The 21,619-nt window shown below is 35.4% G+C and overlaps 1 protein-coding gene across 2 annotated transcripts in view; it reads right to left on the bottom strand.

Annotated features, from left to right (window-relative positions):
* syn1 (synapsin I) overlaps positions 1-20,260 on the bottom strand; it is a 29,035-nt gene extending 8,775 nt beyond the window's left edge. The window contains exons 1-12 of one of the 2 annotated variants that reach the window (NM_001126437.2): positions 20,050-20,260; positions 19,439-19,961; positions 18,041-18,098; positions 17,276-17,367; positions 16,740-16,896; positions 11,025-11,114; positions 8,696-8,758; positions 8,397-8,539; positions 8,205-8,279; positions 4,098-4,200; positions 3,863-3,994; positions 344-416 (exon numbers count right to left, since the gene is read on the bottom strand). In NM_001126437.2, coding sequence (NP_001119909.1) covers positions 344-416; positions 3,863-3,994; positions 4,098-4,200; positions 8,205-8,279; positions 8,397-8,539; positions 8,696-8,758; positions 11,025-11,114; positions 16,740-16,896; positions 17,276-17,367; positions 18,041-18,098; positions 19,439-19,749 — 1,297 coding nt within the window. In that variant the 5' untranslated portion in view covers positions 19,750-19,961; positions 20,050-20,260. The remainder of the gene's footprint in view (positions 1-343; positions 417-3,862; positions 3,995-4,097; positions 4,201-8,204; positions 8,280-8,396; positions 8,540-8,695; positions 8,759-11,024; positions 11,115-16,739; positions 16,897-17,275; positions 17,368-18,040; positions 18,099-19,438; positions 19,962-20,049) is intronic. The other variant, XM_005167178.6, reaches the window with a different exon arrangement.
* Between the last annotated feature and the right edge of the window lie 1,359 nt (positions 20,261-21,619).

Genomic DNA, 21,619 nt, shown 5'->3' with positions numbered 1-21,619 from the left:
AAAATGCCTATTGAAATATAAATAATATTGAATTAATAATGTCAAACCTTCATGTGGCTTGCAAATATAAAGGCTATGGGGACAAAAAAATCTATTGTATTGCCTTTTATATACTTTTCCTGTAGTGCATATATGATATATATTGTTTTTTTTGTTTTTTGTTTTTTTTGCAATTTGACAGTATAAATCACTTTCCTAGATTTACAATAACATCTTAACATTTTTGGAAACACAAGAAAGAAAGTGATACGTATTTAGACTGATACAAAAACAAGTAAATGATTTCTGGGTTATAATTCCTGGTGTGCTTTATCTTTATTATTGCAGTAATGTAATGCCTTACCCTGTGGAGGAGGGCGCTGTTGTGCCTGTGGGACTCTAGACTGAGAGATGGGCTGAGGAGAAACAGCTGGGCCCTAAAACCGACATAAAATAGTAAAAACAATATCAGATATTGATATTAACAAGCAATATCCTCAAATAAATAAAACACTGTCCCCAAAAGTTTTCTGTGTAAAATAAAGTATATTTCAAGATCACGATTAATCGCTTTCCTTCAAAAAATGAAAATTTCTGCCTTAGATAAGACATTTAAACAGCTGCATCCTCCAAAACTGCTGAACATCACTCTTGAAACATAAATGACAACGCATATAGTCATTAATCTTCAGGCAGTCAGTTTAGCATAAAAGCGGAGAGAATTAAACCAATAAGTGATTTGATTCAGAGTAGTGATGAGAGAAGATGTTTGAGTCTCTCTGGCTTATGTATTAAAGGCAGTTTCTCCTCCCAATTCTCTCCCATCTGTGTGACTATGCATCATTACAATCACAGCTTTGGGAATAATGGAGAATGTCAGTCTCTGCGCTGCAATCAAAAAAGGATCTCAGACTCATGCTATGAGTGTAAGTTCAGCATTCATATATTTTTTCTGCTGAGCATCTAAACGGACAATATATACTGACTGGTGGGTAGAAAGTACAGAGCTTTACTGTATTATGTAGAGCATTACACTATTTTATGATGCACAAGCAAAAATTGAAGTTTTTTTGTATGCATGTTTTAAACTCAGATATACTGTAAAGCGATAGCAGTATTTCTGAGCTCCAAACATGCTGGTTCAAACTGAGCAGCTCATTAAAATTTGATCATTTGATCATTTGATATGCTGAGGTTATTTAAAGTCTCGCATAAGATTGTACAACTATTATTCATTTCAAGTAAATTATCATTGGCAAAATTGTAGTTTAATAAATTCTCTTTTTTATGTTTTGGAACATTTTGACGGTATACCACATAATTTTTTAGCACGTAATGGGCACTATACGTATGGCTTCTGTATTATTTGTGATAAAACATTTTGTGAAATGTTTCCTGTCTGAGTGACTTTTTTTAGAGGTCATGCTGGAGCTATAACGAATTACTGATAATCATGGACATTTCTGTAGTGTATGAGAAACATTAAACACTAAAAAAAAAAAAAAAACTTAATGAAACCATGGTATTCGTTTGAATCTCAAACTGCACTGACCATTTATTAACTTGGCCAAAAAGTGTGCAGCAAGATTCAGCTAGAAGTGTTTTGTTTGGCACAGATTTAGTTTTATACATACTCAGCACAAATGTCTCTGTGTTTTTAATTAGTTCAAAGCAAGATGAAATATTGCAGAGATTCTTAAAAGAACTGATGTAAAAAAAAAGCATTGTGCACAGTGATTCTATTTAAAGATGCAAATGACATTTATGCACAAAACGTGAATATCGAATAAACGAAGAGCGAATAAAGCAGCATTTCCATCCAATCAGTCAAAGAGAACAAAACCATCAATTCCTAAATAACTGGTGCCAAAAATTACAGTAAAAATGGAATTTATTGAGGTAGGAGAAGCTGCGTGAATCTTTTCCTTATTTAATAAATGACTTGCGCCTCAGAAGACAATGCTGACACGCAATGAACACGTGGTGGCGTTTGAAGGCTTCAGGCGTCAGGCCTCTTGACTATTCTAAAGGTCATTAATGATATAATAACACTAATACTGAAAAGGTAAAGGGTGTTTTAAAATAACCAAAACAAAATTTCAGATGTTTTACAAGGTGTTCAGCCTGCTGGTTTGTCCATTCACACACATTTTTATCATCACATGTTCTCTCTCGTATAGCAAAATCACATGATCTTTAATGCGCATACTGGAATTTGTTCAGTAAAAGTGTTTCCATCATAGTTTGTGCAATTTTTTTCTTATCGAATAAAAAGTTTATCCTACTCAGTTATGCACAAACTTTATTTATGTACATTTTCCAAATTTCCGTTTTCATAAACCAATTTTTATGCACATCTCTAAAATGTGCAAAAAAAAAAATGGAAACATAGCTATTGATTCACTTAAAAGGCATTTTAGTACACAAATCAATTACATTTACCATGGATTTACAACTAACACTTATCATGATATTGTAGGCAGAAATACATTGAATTTATAATACATTTGGCTTAATTCATATTATATATAAAAATATCTAGTTGATTTCAGAATTATTAGCCCCCCTTTGAATTTTTTTTTGTTATATATTTCCCAAATAATGATTAACAGAGCAAATAAATTTTCACAGTTTGTCTGATAGTATTTTTTCTTCTGGAGAAAGTCTTATTTGTTTTATTTTGGCTAGAATATAAGCAGTTTTAAGGTCAATTTTAAGGTCAAAATTATTAGCCCCTTTCAATAGTCTACAGAACAAACCATTGTTTTACAATAACTTGCCTAATTACCCTAACCTGCCTAGTTAACCTAATTAAGCTAGTTAAGCCTTGAAAGGACACTTTAAGCTGTTTAGAAGTGTTTTTAAAAATATCTAGTCAACTATTATTTACGGTCATCAGGGCAAAGATAAAAGAAAATCAGTTATTAGAAATGAGTAGATGAGAAATGAGAACTATTATGTTTAGAAATGTGTTGAAAAAATCTTCTCTTCCTTAAACAGAAGTTGGTGAAAAAAACAGGGAGGCTAATAATTAAGGGAGATAATAATTCAGCTCAATATATATTATTTCAATTTTTTTGCATTTACCATTAGTGCAGTATTGTAATAATTATTATAGCCTATTAATTATTGTCAGCTTGAATCATTTTTTATTATCTTGATTTTATGTTTTTTTGTTCAATTTTTCAGCCTTTGAAATAGAGTTGAAATGTGTAAAAACAAGCTTAAATGGCATGACAAATCACACTTTTTTGCCATAGCCAACACTGTTGATTAGGTTTATGGTAGCAATTGCTAACATTGTGTGATTTTAGCCACAATTTGGGCATCTAAGACCAATTTTAGAAATTCTAAAAGACTCTTATAATCTAAGGCTTAAATCTTTTGCCTTTGATCGTTGATTTGAAAGCTGTTATTATCCAAATTTCCCTCCAATGAAATTCTGGCAGTGTCAGTAGTTTTCAAACACTTTCCTGCAGTATGACAAATGTCAAGCCAAAAACGAATAGGAACACTGAACCTGATGGCACAATCAGTGCGACAACTGCCACCTCATTGCCACCTCTGGAAAATGTCCAAAATGGTTTCTGGTTTTATTATCAAGGCATGCTATGAGCTAAATGCGTCTTAGATTGATGACTGTTCTTTCTGACTGTATCTTTAAGTGCAACAAACATAAGAAAGCATTCCAGATTTACATTCATTTGTTTCTAATAAAACTTAACATTAAAACTTTCTTATAAATTTTGCATTTAGAGCCTACAATTAAGCATTTTACTTTGTTTGCATCACAAAATGTTCCAAAAAACAACATGATATAATTTAGAATGCACATATATCCAGTGAGCTTAGTTTGAGCATGTTTTGAAGTGAGAGTGTTAACCTGAGAACGGACTGTAGTGGGAGCTGAAGTGCGTGGCACTGTCTCGTTCATTTTAGCCACAACAAGGTCAGCCATGAGAGCCCGGTCCTCATCCTGCTGGTCTCCAATCAGAGGCATTGAGCAGCCCACCACCTAATAAACAAACACAGAAAGAGACAGAAATGAGCGCTTGCCTAGGGCACTAAGCATATGTTTAATTCTTTTAAAAGCTGCCTGTTTTTGCAGATGTCATTACCTCTATTATGTAATCTCGACCGTCTTTACCATGCAGTGCTTCAACAGCGCATATATCGAGACCCCCAAAGACCTCCGAGCACACATCCACCCACATACGATACCTGCAGGGGAAAAAGTGCAAATGATGACCTTGTGTATTCCACTAAAAGCAGCCACCCACACCAACAGTACACTACCCAGAGCAAACAAGGGAATCAGGATCACTGCAGTGCAAGACACTAATATTTGACTAGGGGTCATTGACTGTTTAGATTTAAATGTAATCTAAACATGGAACAAACTGACCTGATTTAAATGTGGGATATATCTGTTTAAAACATCAGATGTGACAATTCATTTTGTGTTTATTAGAAATCAAATAGACGTCTAGCGTGGATGTCTTGGCTAAAACAAGGCTGATTTTGGGGGCTGTCAGTCAAGATCTAATAGACGTCTAAGAATAGCACAAAGTTAGGCTAATGATTGAATAGACCCACTCAGGCCCGGATTGGCTAATCGGGAGGATCGGGAGAATTCCCGGTGTGTCAGTCTATTTTTGGCCGCGAGGGCCAGTGTCCCTAGCTGCTTGCACTTTCAGCAGGTGCACTTTTTTCATTTATGTATTTATTTGACCATAGCCTCACTCTTTTTATTCATTATTTTGCCGCAGCTCCACTCTTTTTATTTATTTTTTTTGCAGCCCCGTGAGCAAAAGGTTAATGATGATGTAATTATCATTCGAAAACAAACATAGACACCTTAGTGAATATAAGAATTCGAATAATTAATATTAATGAATATCACACACAATAAAAATCTGAGGATTCACTACATCAAGAGCTTTGATTAAGCCACTGTGGTCCAGTGGTCAGCACGTTGCATTACAACGCCGCCGCCTCAAGTTCATATATTACCTAATTTGTTTATTTTTTCATTTTTAGTGTTAAGACATATAATACTGTTTGAGTTACTTATGTAGGTGTAAATATTATTTGTGTGTGTGTGTGTGTGTGTGTGTGTGTGTGTGTGTGTGTGTGTGTGTGTGTGTGTGCGTGCGTGCGTGCGTGCGTGCGTGTGTGTGTGTGTGTGTGTGTGTGTGTGCGTGTGCGTGTGCGCGTGTGTGTGTGTGTGACCACCAATACAAAGGACTGGATATCAACAAAGAATTTTGCACAGAATATATATTCAGATAATGCAGACATTGTGATGTTTTAAAGAATAGTGTTGGAGATTTAGCTTCCCTTTAATGTTCTCATATTTATGAAAAACCCAGCTGTTTCCTTGAAAAAGACATGATATTATTATTAGAAATTGATTTGGAAATTACGTTATTTTAATAGTTACTCATGAACTGAGGTGGGCTGGTCTAAGGCTTGAAACTCCAGGGCTGAAAAGGAGTCCCACTCCGGCCCTGGACGCACTTTACGTGTTCACTTATTCCTGTGTATTTGATGACTAACCTAGTTATGGGCTATTCCTATACTGTCACGATAACCAGTGATCTAAGATCATAGATCGCTGGAAAACATTCACTTTTACTCTGACTACAATTCTGTCACGATATGGACTAAAATCCTGTCATGCACCACACAGACCCACCTGTTCCAGTTCTGCTTTGATTTCACACACTTTCACTTTGAAAGCTAAAGTGTCAGTGCCAATTTTCTTACTTATTCTAGTATTTCTAGAGTTTAAACATAGTAGAATTTAACATTATTACAAGGTTAAACTCTCCAGTCAAGTTTAAACCCTCCAATATTTAAGCTTTAACAAAGACAAATTGTTTTTAATTTACACAGTGAAGAAGACTGTTCAGTGTTATTTTGCATTTGATAATTAAATATGCACATAAAAACTGTCAGACTTGCCACAAAGAATGTATGTTTTCTAAAGTTGCACTCCCCACATAAAATCTTTTTAAATAAAAATTCTTTCCACACAGAACTTTTCAAGTAATCTAAGTTTTAATATCGTAATATACAATGCATCCAGAAAGTATTCATGGTGCTTCACTTTTTCCAAAATATTTTTTGTTACAGCCTTATTCCAAAATAGATTAAATTAATTTATTTCTTGAAAATTCTACACACAATACCCCATAATGACAATGTGAAAAAAGATATTTTGAAATTGTTGCAAATGTATTAAAAATAAAAAACCTGAAAACTCACATGTACATAAGTATTCACAGCCTTTGCTCAATACTTTGTTGATGCACCTTTGGCAGCAATTACAGCCTCAAGTCCTTTTGAATATGATGCCTCAAGCGTGGCACACCCGTCTTTGGGAATTTTTGCCCATTTCTCTTTGCGGCACCTCTCAAGCTCTATCAGGTTGGATGGGAAGCGATGGTGTACAGTCATTTTCAGATCTCACCAGAGATTTTCAAAAGGATTTAGGTTTGGGCTCTGGCTGGGCCAATCGAGGACATTCAACGAGTTGTTGTCAAACCAGTCTATTGATATTTTGATGTTGTGCCTTGGGTCATTTCCCTGCTGGAATATGAACCGTCGCCCTAGTCTGAGGTCAAGAGCACTCTAAATCAGGTGTTCATTCTTTGTACATTGCTGCAATTATCTTTCCCTCTATCCTGACTAGTCTTCCAGTTCCAGTTAGGGATAGTATTAGCCTGGTGATGAACGCTGCCTGGTTTTCTCCAAACGTAACGCCTGACATTCACTCCAAAGAGTTCAATTTTAGCCTCATCAGACCAGAAAGTTTAATTTCCTATGAGTACTTCAGATGCCTTTTGGCAAATTCCAGGTTCGGATTGGCCTCCGTCTGGCCACTTTACCATATAGGCCTGATTGGTGGATTGCTGCACAGATGGTTGTCCTTCTGTAAGGTACTCCTCTCTCCACAGAGGAATGCTGGAGCTCAGACAGCGTGACCATCAGGTTATTGATCACCTCCCTGACTAAGGCCCTTCTCCTCGATCACTCAGCTTAGATGGCCTGCCAGCTCTAGGAAGAGTCCTGGTTCCAAACATCTTACACTTACAGATGAAGGAGGCCATTGTGCTTATTGGAACTTTCAGAGCAGCAGAAATTTTTCTGTAACTTTCCCAACCTCGTGCCTCAAGTCAATCCTGTCATGGAGGTCTATAGCCAATTCCTTTGTCTTCATGCTTGGTTTGTGCTTTGGCATGCACTGTCAACCCTGGGACCTTATATAGACAAGTGTATGCCTTTTCAAATCATGTCCAATCAACTGAATTAATTAACTTTAGTTAATTGCATTGTAGTTTCATACAATTACATTGCAAAACCAATTGAATTGCCTAAAAAGACAGAAATCTGCATCCTTATTAAACTTATTTATAATAGTAAATAGCTGATTTGGGACACATTATTTGGAATGGGAAATGTATGAAGTCACACTCGAGACCCCAACTGGTTCAATACAGGAAATGCAAATGCAGATTTTAGTACTGGGTGAATAATGGGCTATATTTTCAAAAGTGTTTTTCAGACGCCATTAAACTTCCAGGGAAAGGTTGATGTGGCTATTTTTAATGTCATAACAGCCTCCATAATGTCATTTAATTAAAATATAGTCAGCTAAATAGAAATGAGCATTTATTTAGTTGTTCAAGATGAAAGGCTTTTTAAATGCAATCGTCGTTAGGTCTAGCAAGCAATCGTAGAAAATCCATTGAAAAACTTTAGTAAAATTTATTTCCATGTTTTTAGGACATGGCGTGGAACAATAAAACTTAAAACAGAGTTTCTTTTCAGGCAGTGAGGATTATTGTTCATTAAAAGAACAGATCTTACATGCAGTGAGTTTACAAAGGCATGACAGTTCGCCATGCATATAGAACATTGCATATAGCCCGTTAATGAGGTAATAATTAACTATATTATTAGCGTGCATGTCATTTTTTTAACTTCATTTTTTATTTTGAATGATAATGTGATGCTGCTATAGAATTAACCTGCAGTTAGCTGTCATGAGAGGAAGCATGTCAAAAAAAAAGAGAAATGATCATATAGTATGTGTTACTAATGTTAAATTACACTAAATATGTTTTTTTAGACAACCAAATGTCTAAAAGGCCTATCTAATGTTATATTACAGAAGTTTTGCATAATGGCAGAATAAGATTTTTATAAGATGTATGTACCTGTCAGACATGGCCACCTGCTCCAGCATGGCTGATCCTGTGTTGGTCTTCCAGTTGCCAGATATGGATGTCCTCCTGTCCAATAACACAACAGCAGGAATGACACAGTGTCTCACAATCCGTTCCAATTATAATGCAAGTGCAAAAGATGATGTTTGAAACCAGAATAATATAGTGGCTAAAATCTCTTACATGTAGGCCTTGTAATTTTCCCCAATTTTCTGGATTCGGATGTCATACTTGGCATCAATAAAAGGCTCAGATGTGGCATACGTCTTTGTCAAAGCCACAACACTAGCAATGTCTTGGAAATCATACTGATTGTCTACTTTGACCTGTACAGGAAAAAGACTGAACTAGTCATATGGTAATATAGATAGTTTGTGCTTTGATTTATGTGCAAATGTAATTAATGAAATCAATAATGTAACTGGTCATATATATCTAAACAGCAGTTAATATAAACATTAAAGAAATTATTTCATTCATACCTTTCCCATGCCAGAATGAGCATGACCCATCTTCACTACCACAGGAAAGCCAGGTGTAGTAATCTAATGACAAGAGAGCAATTTATTTTAAAAGTATTTAGAGACACACAGTGTTTCCCACAGGTTTGAAATATACTTGCGGTGGTAAAGCCGGATTGAAACACTTATTACCCACAGCACCTATTACCTCTCTCTCGCTCTCTCTCAAGTTGCTATATTGGCATGACATTATTGCAGAAGCATTTTTGATATGTTTAAAGGTTCAGGACACCCCGGAGAACTTTTTTTTTTTTTATATTAACAGATTTGTGCGTGTTGAGCATCAGTTAAGACAATGTTAGCACCTGTCAGCTTTAATTGTGGGGAAAACTGGATAATTTTGAGCTTTTGTCAGCTAATTTCAGCTTCCGGGTTTAAAATGAGGGGCGGGATCAAAATCGGCGACGTAGCGCAGTACTGCAAGTGCAATGATGACGCGTCGGTTTCTCATTATTATTCATAGCGGAGTTTTCTTATCCTATGAGAACAGCCGGCTGCTTAATTATTTATGAGACCTGCCAGACCTGCCAGTGTCAAGCCCGAGCTGAGAGACACAGAAACCACAGCACAGTATTTAGCCGTTCATGAAGGCTCATATGCGTTTGTTTCCATGATCCACGGGGTTTGTTGCATGTTTTCCCCCACGATCTTATCAGGGCCGATCATACAGCAAAGCTGTGTGTGTGCTGCTAGCATTTTTGTCGGGAAAGCAGCACGAGAATTAGAGAATGGCGGACGCTGTCTTTTATCAGGAGTTCGTTCACATTCAGACACATCGCCGTGCTGCTGTGTTTGCCTAAATCCTCCAGATTACCAGCAGGGTTAATGGTTAAAATAGACAGGTCAGGAGACCTGCTGCACTGAGTCTGCTGGATACGGGGATTGAGGGAGAAGTCCTCATTTATAGTGTTTACATGAACACACTTATCTTTATAATGATATAAATTGTGGTTGTCTGTATATGAAATTACGAATAACACATATAGCAGGGCATTAAATCACTGTTCATTTCTTTGCATTTTAACTTTGTAAACTATAAACTCATGCGTCTCCTCTTTGTGTCTCATTTTGTGAGCTAACTGACAACAACAGTTATTCACTCCCCTTCTCCCCTGCTGGCCACGCCCACTCCTGCCCGATGCTCGCGGAGCTCCACGCCCATTAATCATGCATCTTTTGAAAAAATTCTGAAGTAGACTTTAACCGAAAGTGGGGGGGTGTCATGGCCCTTTAAAGTATGTAATATAATGACATCATAAAAAAAATAAAATACACAGCAAATGAGAAATAAATAACAAAAAAACAAGGATTAAAAATATACAATGCTAAAAATTATAATAATTACTAGAATAAAAAGTTTAGATTTAATGAAGGCAAATTAGTTGGTTAACCATTTCTAATGGTGTACAAATGTTTTGCAGCCAGTTTATTTTGTTCTTTTCAAGTGTATAGTAAAGTTTATTTGAGTCGTTTGGTAAATGTTTAATCATTTAAACATTTAATTATTAAGCATTTAATAAAATGTATTAAATGATTAAACATTTTAATATTCTATAAATAAGGTTAAAATTATAATCATAATGTGTAAAAAATATTTATACTACAATTTTAAATATATTTATTTTAAATATATATAAAAAATTCATTTGGATTTGATATCAAATCCAAATGAATTATTTATACCAAATATGACAGCTACAACAAGTTGTCAGTCTTTAAACTGTTTATCATCAGGAGAACATGTTGTATTTGCAGCCTCAATGGTGCTTGATAGGCATCAATTCTGCTGCAGTAAGAGAAATGCGAGAGCTAAATTCATCCGCTCAGGCACAAAATGAGCCTCCAGAATTGTGTCTGAGTCTGCTGCACTTTATCTTAAAAAAAAGGCCAGTGAGAGAGGAAAACATTCTGCCGGAGACTGTGTCTGGGATCATTTATGTGTGAAGATGCCTGCAGTGGAGAAATAGGAGGAGGTGGTGGCACTGCAGTAAGGCTTCCTCTCCTAATAAAACCTGAACTGTGTCTATAAGGACTATGATGCACCAAGCAATTATACCAGTCTGGGGGTTATAAAATTTCCGGTCTAGACAGGACTGTGCTAAGTTGAGTGGAGCAGCACTTCACTGGGGCACTGTATATGCATGAACCTTTTAGATTTTACTGTGTACGAAGTCCAGGCACCGCTGTCCCTTCCACGGATGAAGGCTTTGTATTGGGTCCAGAGGGACCGTCTAGTGTCCTATAGCTCAGGGTTTACTAGCGAGGAGAGGGACAGATGGTTAACACTCACCATCTCCTTGTGGTTGGGGTAGTAAACCTGGTCGATCAGTGGGAACTCCTCTGGACCCAACTGCTTGTACAATCTGGACAACTGAGAGAACTGAAAGAACAAACAATCACATCGAGACATATATTATAGAGCAATAAGGAATAATATAGGTGCAACTATAACTGGAGATGCATCAGAGAATGTTGTCAACCTGTTGAATTCATGTTTAAGAAATAATTCCAGGCTTGTGATGGTATCAAATTTTCCTAAAAGCTTTTATACAGTATTATTCCATTATTGATCTAAGCTGCAGAAAAAGTTGCTTTAACAAGTATAAGTGTGTGTATGTGTTGCTTTATAGCAGGGGTGCCCAAACTTGTTTGAGGGGTGGTGGGCCTAAATATTTCGAACTGTATTACATTAAAGTTGCCATGATAACTTCCTAATTTAATATTTGAGACATACAGAAAAAAATGCTTGAATTGTATTAATAATATTATAATGTACTTAGAATAAAATTATAAATATCTCATTTATATCACAATGTGCCCTAAAAGAGTTTTAGTGCCACACACATATATCTTTTTTTATTGCAATTTTAAAACAAACAAAAAACAAGGGTAATATTAAACTAAATATTAACATCAAATTGACATCATAATAAATACAATGTATAAAAAAAGAAAAAAATTTATAATCTTTCAAAGAAAAGGTCTAAGGCTTTAAGATAATTAACAGGTCTTTTTGCTTTGTATTTCTTGTTTCTTTTAACATACATAGGTACAAATAGGTAATGACCTATTTCTATTTTAAAGTGAGTAAAATTAGTTTTGTTTTTTTTACTGTCCATTTACATTTATGAATAAGAAAATCCATATATAATGAACAAATTAACAATATACCAAATTTTGAAGTCAACTGTATTCTCATAAAAAATAAAAAATAAAATTATTCCAATGCAATATTCGTACTCTTCTTAACAAAAAAGAAAAGATCACACCAAAATATTTGCCTCACATATATTTCTGTCAACAACTAAAAAAAAATTTAATTCACATTTAATTGAAAATTTTCATTTCAGTTTGGTTTTTTTGTAGTTCAGCAATTAAACAAACAAACAAACAAACAAACAAACAAACAAACAAATGGTTATGTTAATTTAGAAATGATGATCTCAGTTTGCAGGATTTGCCCCAACTTTCCCCATCATTTTCCATCTCTTCTCTGATTGGTTGGCGAGCCCTAGTATGGGCATCCCTGCTTTATTGTATATAAATGTTCAGAGTAAACAAAAGTTTAAAAAACGTTATTCAAAAGGATTATAATTTTAAAAAGTACAATAGGTAACATTTTTACTAAGATCAATAAACTTTAGTTAATGCATTAAAATCAACAGTATGAAATAACCATATTTTTTACAGTTACAAGTTTAATAGTAAAAAATACATACAACTTATTGTTATCAATTGCATTTATTAAAACAATTATTATATGTTTTATTAGGAATCAACAGATAACCACTGAATATTCTTAAAAGGCATTCTAATTTTTTAAAAAATAATTATTCACGGTATATTAAAGTGCGATAATAATATTAAGCATGTTCACTATCACAATATATTATATTACTGAACATTAGAACATCTAAATAATGCAGCAATAAACCTGCTAAAATTACATAGTACATGTGTTATTTCATTCATTCACTTTCTTTCCGGCTTAGTCCCTTTGTTGATCAGGAGTCGCCACAGCGAAATGAACCGTCACGTGTTTTTTATCCCTGCTTTTTTTAAAACAGTCAAAACTTAAAAATTTTTATGATAAAAATAATAATTAAATATATATATATATATATATATATATATATATATATATATATATATATATATAATTACAAAGGAATTTTTTTACATATTTTTTTCTCTTTTTCTTTTCATTAAACAATGGTGTTTGTTTTGCTTAAATGTGACATATGAACTGAACTTCTCCTCGAGTGTGATATGTTTTGTATACTAATGAAGCATTTTTGCAGAGGTAGATGAAGCTTGTCTAAAATGAACTTGAGCTCTGCAACGAAACTTCCTGTCAGCAAAGAATTTGCAGTGAGAAGTCTTGTGCAAAGAATTAGTAGAAAAAAAGGAGGTATATATGGGTGCGGCCAATAGAGGACTGGGGAATGATTGACAAGTGACGAATTCCACTAAAGCTGCCTATATAAGTTAAAGTTGATGAAAACTGTGCATACAGCTGAAAGTAACTCTTGCATTGCATTGAGGATAACAGAATTCTGTGAATAAAATTAATCATTTGTAGCCAATAAATTGATAATATGTTAAACCTTGAAGAAAACCCTCTCATGACCTTTTGTTATTGAACAAGTATGAAATTGATTAAATATTCCAACAACCTGAAAATGCAAATAAATACAGGTTTCAAGATTTTAAAAAAGAAACCATTGTAATTTTGTAAATTGCAAAATGTTTAGCCAAAACATTAATGGTAGACTGTATGTGCAGAGGCAAGTATTGTTACTTTACAAAGTAGCATCGTCAATTACTAATGTAGCATGCATACAGCGTTTTATATGTGCAGCACCGATAATGCATTTATTTTCAATTATCAAAGGATTCAATCACACTAAGATGCTTACATGAGCAAACCTCTTCGCTCTCATTTACATGTAAATTTTATTATTCTAAATTAGTATCCTATATTTGCTAAGAAGTGTGGACATTTTACCGCCATTATCCACATAACCATGATTACTAACCATAGCTTTTCTTACATCAAATGCAAAGCAAATATTTATGGATTTGTATTGCCATTTTTTTATTTAAAGTGGAGCAAAGACTTCTTAAAAAGGTATTAAAAATGGAATTGCAAAACAACACTTACTCTTTGGTCTTAATGGTAATAATGTGGTTAATCTTTAATTGCATGCATGTTTACTGTGATTAAAATCTGTGTATGACACAGAGTTTAATGCAATTATGATTACTACAATTATGAGCCTAATTACATTGTGCATTGGGTTAACAAGAGGCAAAGTTTAATTGGAAAATTTCCAAAACTTCTTATTACATCCTATTACAATTATGTAATATTATGTTGGTGCATTTTAATGTAATGTGGATGAAGAATATATGAAGTATGATTGGCTGTCAATTCTAAAATTGCTAATTAGATAAGAAAAAAGATTTCCTTGTATGTCGTTGTCTTTACAGTTGTGATGTGGACTTGCAGAACATAGAACTTTATCGTTATATTTTTCATTCTTTATTTGAAAGGCCAATATGCTCCTCTAAAATGCTTTCAATGAGAATTTCTGTTGTTAAAAATTTTAATTCAGACAGACTTGCAAATCAATTGTGAACCTTTTTGGCTCAAATCATTAGAAAGAATTGACTAAAGAAAGCGATCCATTTAAGTCAAAGACTTGATTTATGCATTCCTCTCTAAACAAGAGCAACAATAAACTATAGTCAACATTTACATGCAATCAAATAATTCAGTAGTAATTGGATTGATAGCTCAATTGGACTGAAAGGGCTTAATGTTAACACATTTATGGATCAGACTTAGCTCGATCTAAATTAAATTTCAATTATAAGGGGTGATTTTTTTTCTCATCCAATGTTGAGAAAATGTAAACACTTGACTGAATTGAAACTGAACTGGTGAAACTACGAATGACATTTAAAATGTTTTGTTGAAAGTTGAAGGCATTTTTTATGCTGATAAGCACAGGCAATGCAGCCCAAAGCGTTATATTGCCATCATCTCCCAAAATTATGGCCGCATGATAAATCAAAATGGAATTACATTTACGATTAAGCAAACGCTGTGATTGTCAAGCATAGTTCTGTAATCTGTGGTAAATCTCCATTATGCAAAATTACAATTCCCCTATTATATGAAGAAGAAACCCAAGAAATTCCTACAGTGATTATTGAACGAACAGAAAAATTTACTGCCTCATTGATTCAGTATTATTGAAATAGTCAAGGAGAACATTTCCTAGAATGATTTATTTCAAATGCTTGCCTGAAGATTGAAAAGAGCTTGGAGTAAAAACGTGTTTTTAAATGTTGTATTTTTACATGTTTTCAGATGAGCAGCAACACAGAGTTCTATTTTATGGAGAAGCAACGCAAACATCTGTCTTTATCACAGATTGATTATCTTTAATTTCATTATTGTCTGCTTAAATCTTCAGTTTTAAAGAGATAGTTCACACAAAAAATTTTATTTACTCGTTTCTTTTATCTGTTAAAAACACCATATTTTAAAGAAAGCTGAAAAACCTGTAATCATTGGCTTTGTTTTTATCCGAAATTGTGAAATAAATTTATGTGATAAACTGGAATATCGCATAAAAAAACGTGCAAATAAAGCAGCGTTTCCATCCAACGAGTCAACGAGAACAAAATCATCACTTCCTGATTAACTGGTGCCAAATATCAAAAGTAAAAACTAAATTTGCTGAGGTAATAGAAGCTGCGTGAATCTTTTCTTTATTCAATATTTGACTTGCACCTCAAAAGACGATGCCGACATGCAATGATTGCGTGGTGGCGTTTGAAAGCGTGAGACACAGAAGCTCTTGACAGTTCTGGAGGTCATTAATAATATAACAACACTAATACTGAAATGGTTACAGCATTTTAGAATGGCCAAAACAACATTTCATATGTTTTACAATGTGCTCAGCCTGCTGGTTTGTCCATTTACACACATTTTCAGCATCACATGAACAATTATAACGAAATAACATGACCTTGTTTAATTAATATTTTGGAATTTGTTCAGTAAAAGTGTTTTAATCGTAGTTTATGCGCATCTTTTCTTATCGAATAAAAAGTGTACCCTAATCAGTTATGCGCATAAGTTTTTTATGTGCATTTTCAAAGATGATGAGCATCTAGGTGTTCCCATCCATTAGTTTCATTCGCATCTCCAAAATGCACTTAAAAAATAGCTGGATGGAAACGTAGCTAGTGACTTCGATCAGAAAAACTATATATGTGTACAAATTACTGTATAGGGGCGACGCGATGACGCAGTAGGTAGCACGTTCACCTCACAGCAAGAAGATCGCTGGTTCGAGCCTCGGCTGGGTCATTTGGCGTTTCTGTGTGGAGTTTGCAAGTTCTCGCTGTGTTCGCATGGGTTTCCTCCTGCTACTGTAGTTCCCCCCCAAGTCCAAATACATACAGGTGGTACAGGTGAATTAGGTAAGCTAAATTGGCTGTAGTGAGGGTGTGTAAATGAGCGTCTATAAATGTTTCCCAGTGGTGGTTTGCAGCTGGAAGAGCATCGTAAAACATAGCTGGATAAGTTGGTGGTTCATTCTGCTGTGGCGACCCCGGATTAATAAAGGGACTAAGCCGAAAAGAAAATGAATGAATTAAATTACTGTATAGTAAATGCTGCTTCATCTGAAACCAAACAGTGGAGATTTACTACTGATTACAGAACCAGCTTTGCTTACAAATTAAAATGACAATTGCCTTCGAATGTCGTCTGCTTTTTAAAACAAAGAAGGACACAGGGGGATTTGTTAGTATGAATTCTGAAACAAATAAATCTGAAAAAATCTGATCCAATTTAAATCTCGTGAATCATATAAAGGCCTTTGCCCCATTCTATCTCTTCCCTTTTTATTTATTATATCATTCTATTGGATAGCAGAACATTCTCAGTTGTACAGTATTTGCTGATGTGTGTAATGCTCACCACCCATGGTTTGTCACAGAAGTTGTAGACTGAGTGAAGAGAGTTGACACTTGGCAGACCAGCATACTGAAGTCCAATCACAATGTTCCTGTGGTCGCCGTTCTTGGCCATACTGAACGCATGCTGTCGCACCAGCACAAAATCTGGCTTGATACACCTAAATGACCAGAGAATTCATCAAATACAATGATCAGTCAATTACATTTATCTATCTATCCATCTATCCATCTATCTATCTATCTATCTATCTATCTATCTATCTATCTATCTATCTATCTATCTATCTATCTATCTATCTATCTATCTGTTTGTCTGTCTGTCTGTCAATTTGTCTATACATACAGTAATATATACATTACATATTTTTGCTTTGATTAAATCATGGTTGCTGCTTGAAATTTTATACAGTAATATTGTCAAAAAAATCTTTAATTATCCTCACTTTAACATTTGCGTAATTAGCTGCTGAATTCATTAATCATCTGTGAAATGGGAAAAACGTTCTGGGAGAGTTGCAAAACAGATGTTAAACCTACTTTGTGATTTTGTTGCCACTGCGGATGGCCTCAATATCCACACTATAGCTTCCCGTTGCATGAGCCACCAGATTCACCTCAGAAAAATCAGCCTTAAAAATCAATAGAAATCACCAGATGGAATGAATGGATCAATGCATTTCGTCAGTAAAGTGATGTCATTAAAGTATATACGCTAAAACAGCACCTGAGGCCTGCTGGTTGCCATTGTGGCTGTGAATAAACTACTATAGGGATTTTAGCTGACATTTCATTAAAAAAAATCAAAACATGAAATGAAATTTTTAAAAAAGACATTTGTTTTTCTGTGTCTGGTATTTCATAATATCGCCAAAGTCTTCTAAATCCTAAGATTATGGTGTTCTTATTAGTATTACATGTAAAACTCTAACCAAACAAGCAGTTGTTCGATAGCAAAATATTTCTTCTGGTAGAAAGTACTTTGGGCTTCTTGTTAAGCTGTCGTTAAATCTGCTTTGTGCAAGACTAATTGTATTATAGGATATTTTTCATTGACAAAGCAAATTCATTTTCTTTATCCTCATCTAGAATAGATTACATCTTGCATTTCATTAAACTAGGGGCATGTTACAAACATGAAAATAATTGGCACTGAAGAAACAGAAAAAACCCTTGCAATTTCCTTTCAGACTTACAGCAGAATTATCTATCCAGTGCATGTTTTGCTGACATTTAATTCATTACACAAACATGCTGTTAAGATGCCATCCATGCTGGTTAAGAAGAATAAAGAAAAACTCCCACCTGTTCTACTTTGATGTCACAATCACCATGAACCTTTTTGCCTTTGAACACCTTTGCCCTGAAAGAAGAAAGACCCATAAGAAAGAACATCATTTTGCACTCTTGTGAGTCATGGTTAACAAAAACACTTAAACTGCATCCAAACTAGATTATGCAACACTGAAATGGTGTGAAAATTGTGTATTTCGAATTTTCATCAAATAGGAATTCTTTGTGCAGGGGAGGCTTTTCAGTGTCTGCAAACTGGAACTATGTGACTTTAATGTATTTTACTTAATAATGTATGTGCAACTATTGTCAAATGTTCTTTTGTAAGTATGTTACAGAGATACAAGTGCAGAGATACAAATTCATGTCAAAACAGTGGTCATATTTAAAATAATGCGTTGGTTCATTTTTTCGACAGACAGACAGACAGACAGACAGACAGACAGACAGACAGACAGACAGACAGACAGACAGACAGACAGACAGACAGACAGACAGACAGACAGACAGACAGACAGACAGACAGACAGACAGACAGACAGACAGACAGATAGATAGATAGATAGATAGATAGATAGATAGATAGATAGATAGATAGATAGATAGATAGATAGATAGATAGATCTGGATGGATATAAATGTTTCCACCATATGCATTTGAAATGTTCTTTCCAGTTAAGTTAATAGTCCAGTAAATGTGTCACTAGCCCTCATGGGAAAAGTGAGAGCAACATCACACACTTTAATATGGTAAAGATTCTTGAGGCAGAGTGTGGGGTTCCTCAGATCCCCGTACCAGGGAAAACCTCTGGAGACCACAGAGGTTGTTGCATCCATGAAAAAAGGACAGTTCTCTGAGGAACCCATAAACTGACAACCCATTAACCCTTCTATACAGGACATTCTGATAGTCATAATACATATTGAAATGCATATAGTTCTTTGGGTATATAATATAGGACATTTGATCCTAGTTGTATTCACCTTTCAGAATTCCAAAACAGCTTCAATTACATCATTATTTCAAACCACTACTTATTTTCCAACCAGCGCAAGTCTACTCTTGAACCCAACAAAGCATTCCTTTTTAATCTGGACTATACGGCTAATGGAAATTTGCCGTAGGGTCTGCACCTCCATTAACCGGCCCAGACTGAATAGTGAAATGCGCACAAACACACGCGCGGGCACACCCACAACTACACGGGCGCGCGTGCCAGAAAAAAGGCCCACAGACTAATGAGTCACGACATTAATGTAGTGACTCCTTTTGGCCTGTATTAACACAAGCTGCACCTCAGGTGTGAGGCAGAAACATGAAAGAAACACCACTAATGCTCCAATTATCTGTTCGTGAACCGGCTTTACGCTCACTGAAAAAGCGCATATTTCTTTATTCATGCGACTTACCAGTCGGTCTGCTGGTCGTCAATGACCAGGAGGATTTTAGCATTGCCCGAGCCGATGCCTCTCTCGGTGGCCTCGTTGAAGGTGGCGGCGGCCGCGGCGGTGGTCTGTTTGACGGCGTTCGAAATGGAGGAGAAGAAGCCGGCGCCGGTGGACTGGCTGGGGGCGGGTTGACGCCTCTCCTGAGAGCCGGGCGAGAGCACCGGGGCTGGGCTCTGCTGCGGCGGATCGGGCCGCTGGAGATCGCCCATGTAGCCATTGGGCAAGTTGGACATGAAATTACTGTCCGATAGTCGACGTCGCAGGTAATTCATTGTGAAGATTAAAAGGGATGCGACGGTGAATTATCCCTCTAGAGGTTTTGCACCACGAATAAAATATCCAAGAAGAATGGGAAACCAATAAACTGTCCAATACCTAGGATGCAGCCGTGTGTTTCAGTTCAAAAAATGAGACGCGAAAAAGAGTCGATATACGCAATTCTCCAGGGTGCACCTCAAAGCAAAGATCGTGCTTCACACTTGCACTGCAACACATAAAAGAAACCAAATTAACGCTTTAATCACGGTCACGATAAATATGCATGGAGAAATAATTATGCTTGATTCACTTACATCACCGGAAAGCTCGTTCAACAATTGGTATCAGGCTCTCCTTCCATTTATGTTGATGTTTAGATGTTATTCCACGGGCGTGGAGACAAACACGACCCTAATGAAGAGGCACTTGTTAAAAGTGTGCTGCTCGCTCGGTGACGGTACAACTGTCATAAATGAAAGTCGGTGAGGCAAAATCTCCGGCCAGGTTCTCCGTGATCCGGTTGGGGGTTCGGAGGATGCAGGGATTGCATCACTAGTGCCATCCAATCCTGGTAATCCGCCCAGTGTTTTCCCTCGTCATTTCTCCTGACCCATCAACTGTTTCTCCTGGTGCGCACGTTCTTTACGCACGGGACAGCTCCGGGATGGTGTTTAGTGATGAATGGGGAGGAAAGACTGCTTTAGCGTGAGCTCGTGTTGGTTTTAAAGAAGCGAGGGGCTTCGACTGAGCATCATTGACAGTGGGTGGTGCTGTCAGTGATTAAAGAGCTTCTGCAGGTGAAGATGCTGAACTGTCACCATGGTGCCCTTCAGCAACACACATAAAATCCCGCAGGACTGTCCTTGTACATTATAAAGTGTTATGACATCATGTGATACATGTTTATTTTTTTTTATCTTTCATGTATTTTACAAAAAAAACTATACAAACAAAAATAACAAACAAAAATAATTTAGGTAAAGTTTTGCAGTAGACCTCTCACGATTATGCATTTTGAATTGATGATTGTTCTATAAAATATAATGCAAATGTCGATTTCTTTCTATTGTGTTTGTGTCATTTATTTTATATAGTTTTAATAGATTACAACATAATACAATTTTAACAATTATTATTTATATTAAAATTGCATTTATATACTACATTTTATCAATACAGGCCTGTATTGAAGCAGTGTCAGAAAAGATTTTTTATTGACCCCAGTGTCACCTTATTATTTAACAACATTTGGATATTCATTACAAAAATCATAAATAAATATATAGTTTTAAAATGTGTACTATAGGCATGGGACTATAACCTGTTTCAATGTTTACGGTTAGGAAAAGTCACATTCACAGTTCTCCAGCAGCAAAGACTCAACAACATCAAAAGCTATTGGTCAGCCCATGATTCAGCAATCATTTGAAAAAACAAATAGTTTATGAACCAACATCCAAGCATGCTATAGACCTGAACAGTGCAGTGACGTTATATCCAAAGAAAATAAAAATATCCATAGATGCCCTTTTTTCTAGATGCCCTTGCAACTGATAAAGATAGCAGAAGTCAATGATTTATTTGAATTATTTAGCCTGACATGTTTACTGTTCCAAAATATTTGAAATGTTTCTTAAAATAAAGCACATTGTGTTTTTTTTCATTTAAAAGAACATATTTAGAGCAGTAAATACTCCGAAACCACAACATTTTTTGTCCAAGGTTAGCATACCATAAGAATCTTATACCGACCCATGCCTAGCTGTAATAATAATAACATTTAATGAATAAATTAATGAATTAATTAAGTTTTCCCTTTAGTGTTGATTTTTTTAAAAGCATTTTGATTCTCTGTGAAGTGAGGATGGGTTTTCAGTAGTTTGG

The sequence above is a fragment of the Danio rerio genome, chromosome 8 (genome assembly GCF_049306965.1).
Source record: "Danio rerio strain Tuebingen ecotype United States chromosome 8, GRCz12tu, whole genome shotgun sequence".
Taxonomy (NCBI): Eukaryota; Metazoa; Chordata; class Actinopteri; order Cypriniformes; family Danionidae; genus Danio; species Danio rerio.
The sequence above is the reverse complement of the archived record's forward strand: the minus strand, read 5'-3'. Positions and strand labels throughout refer to the sequence as shown.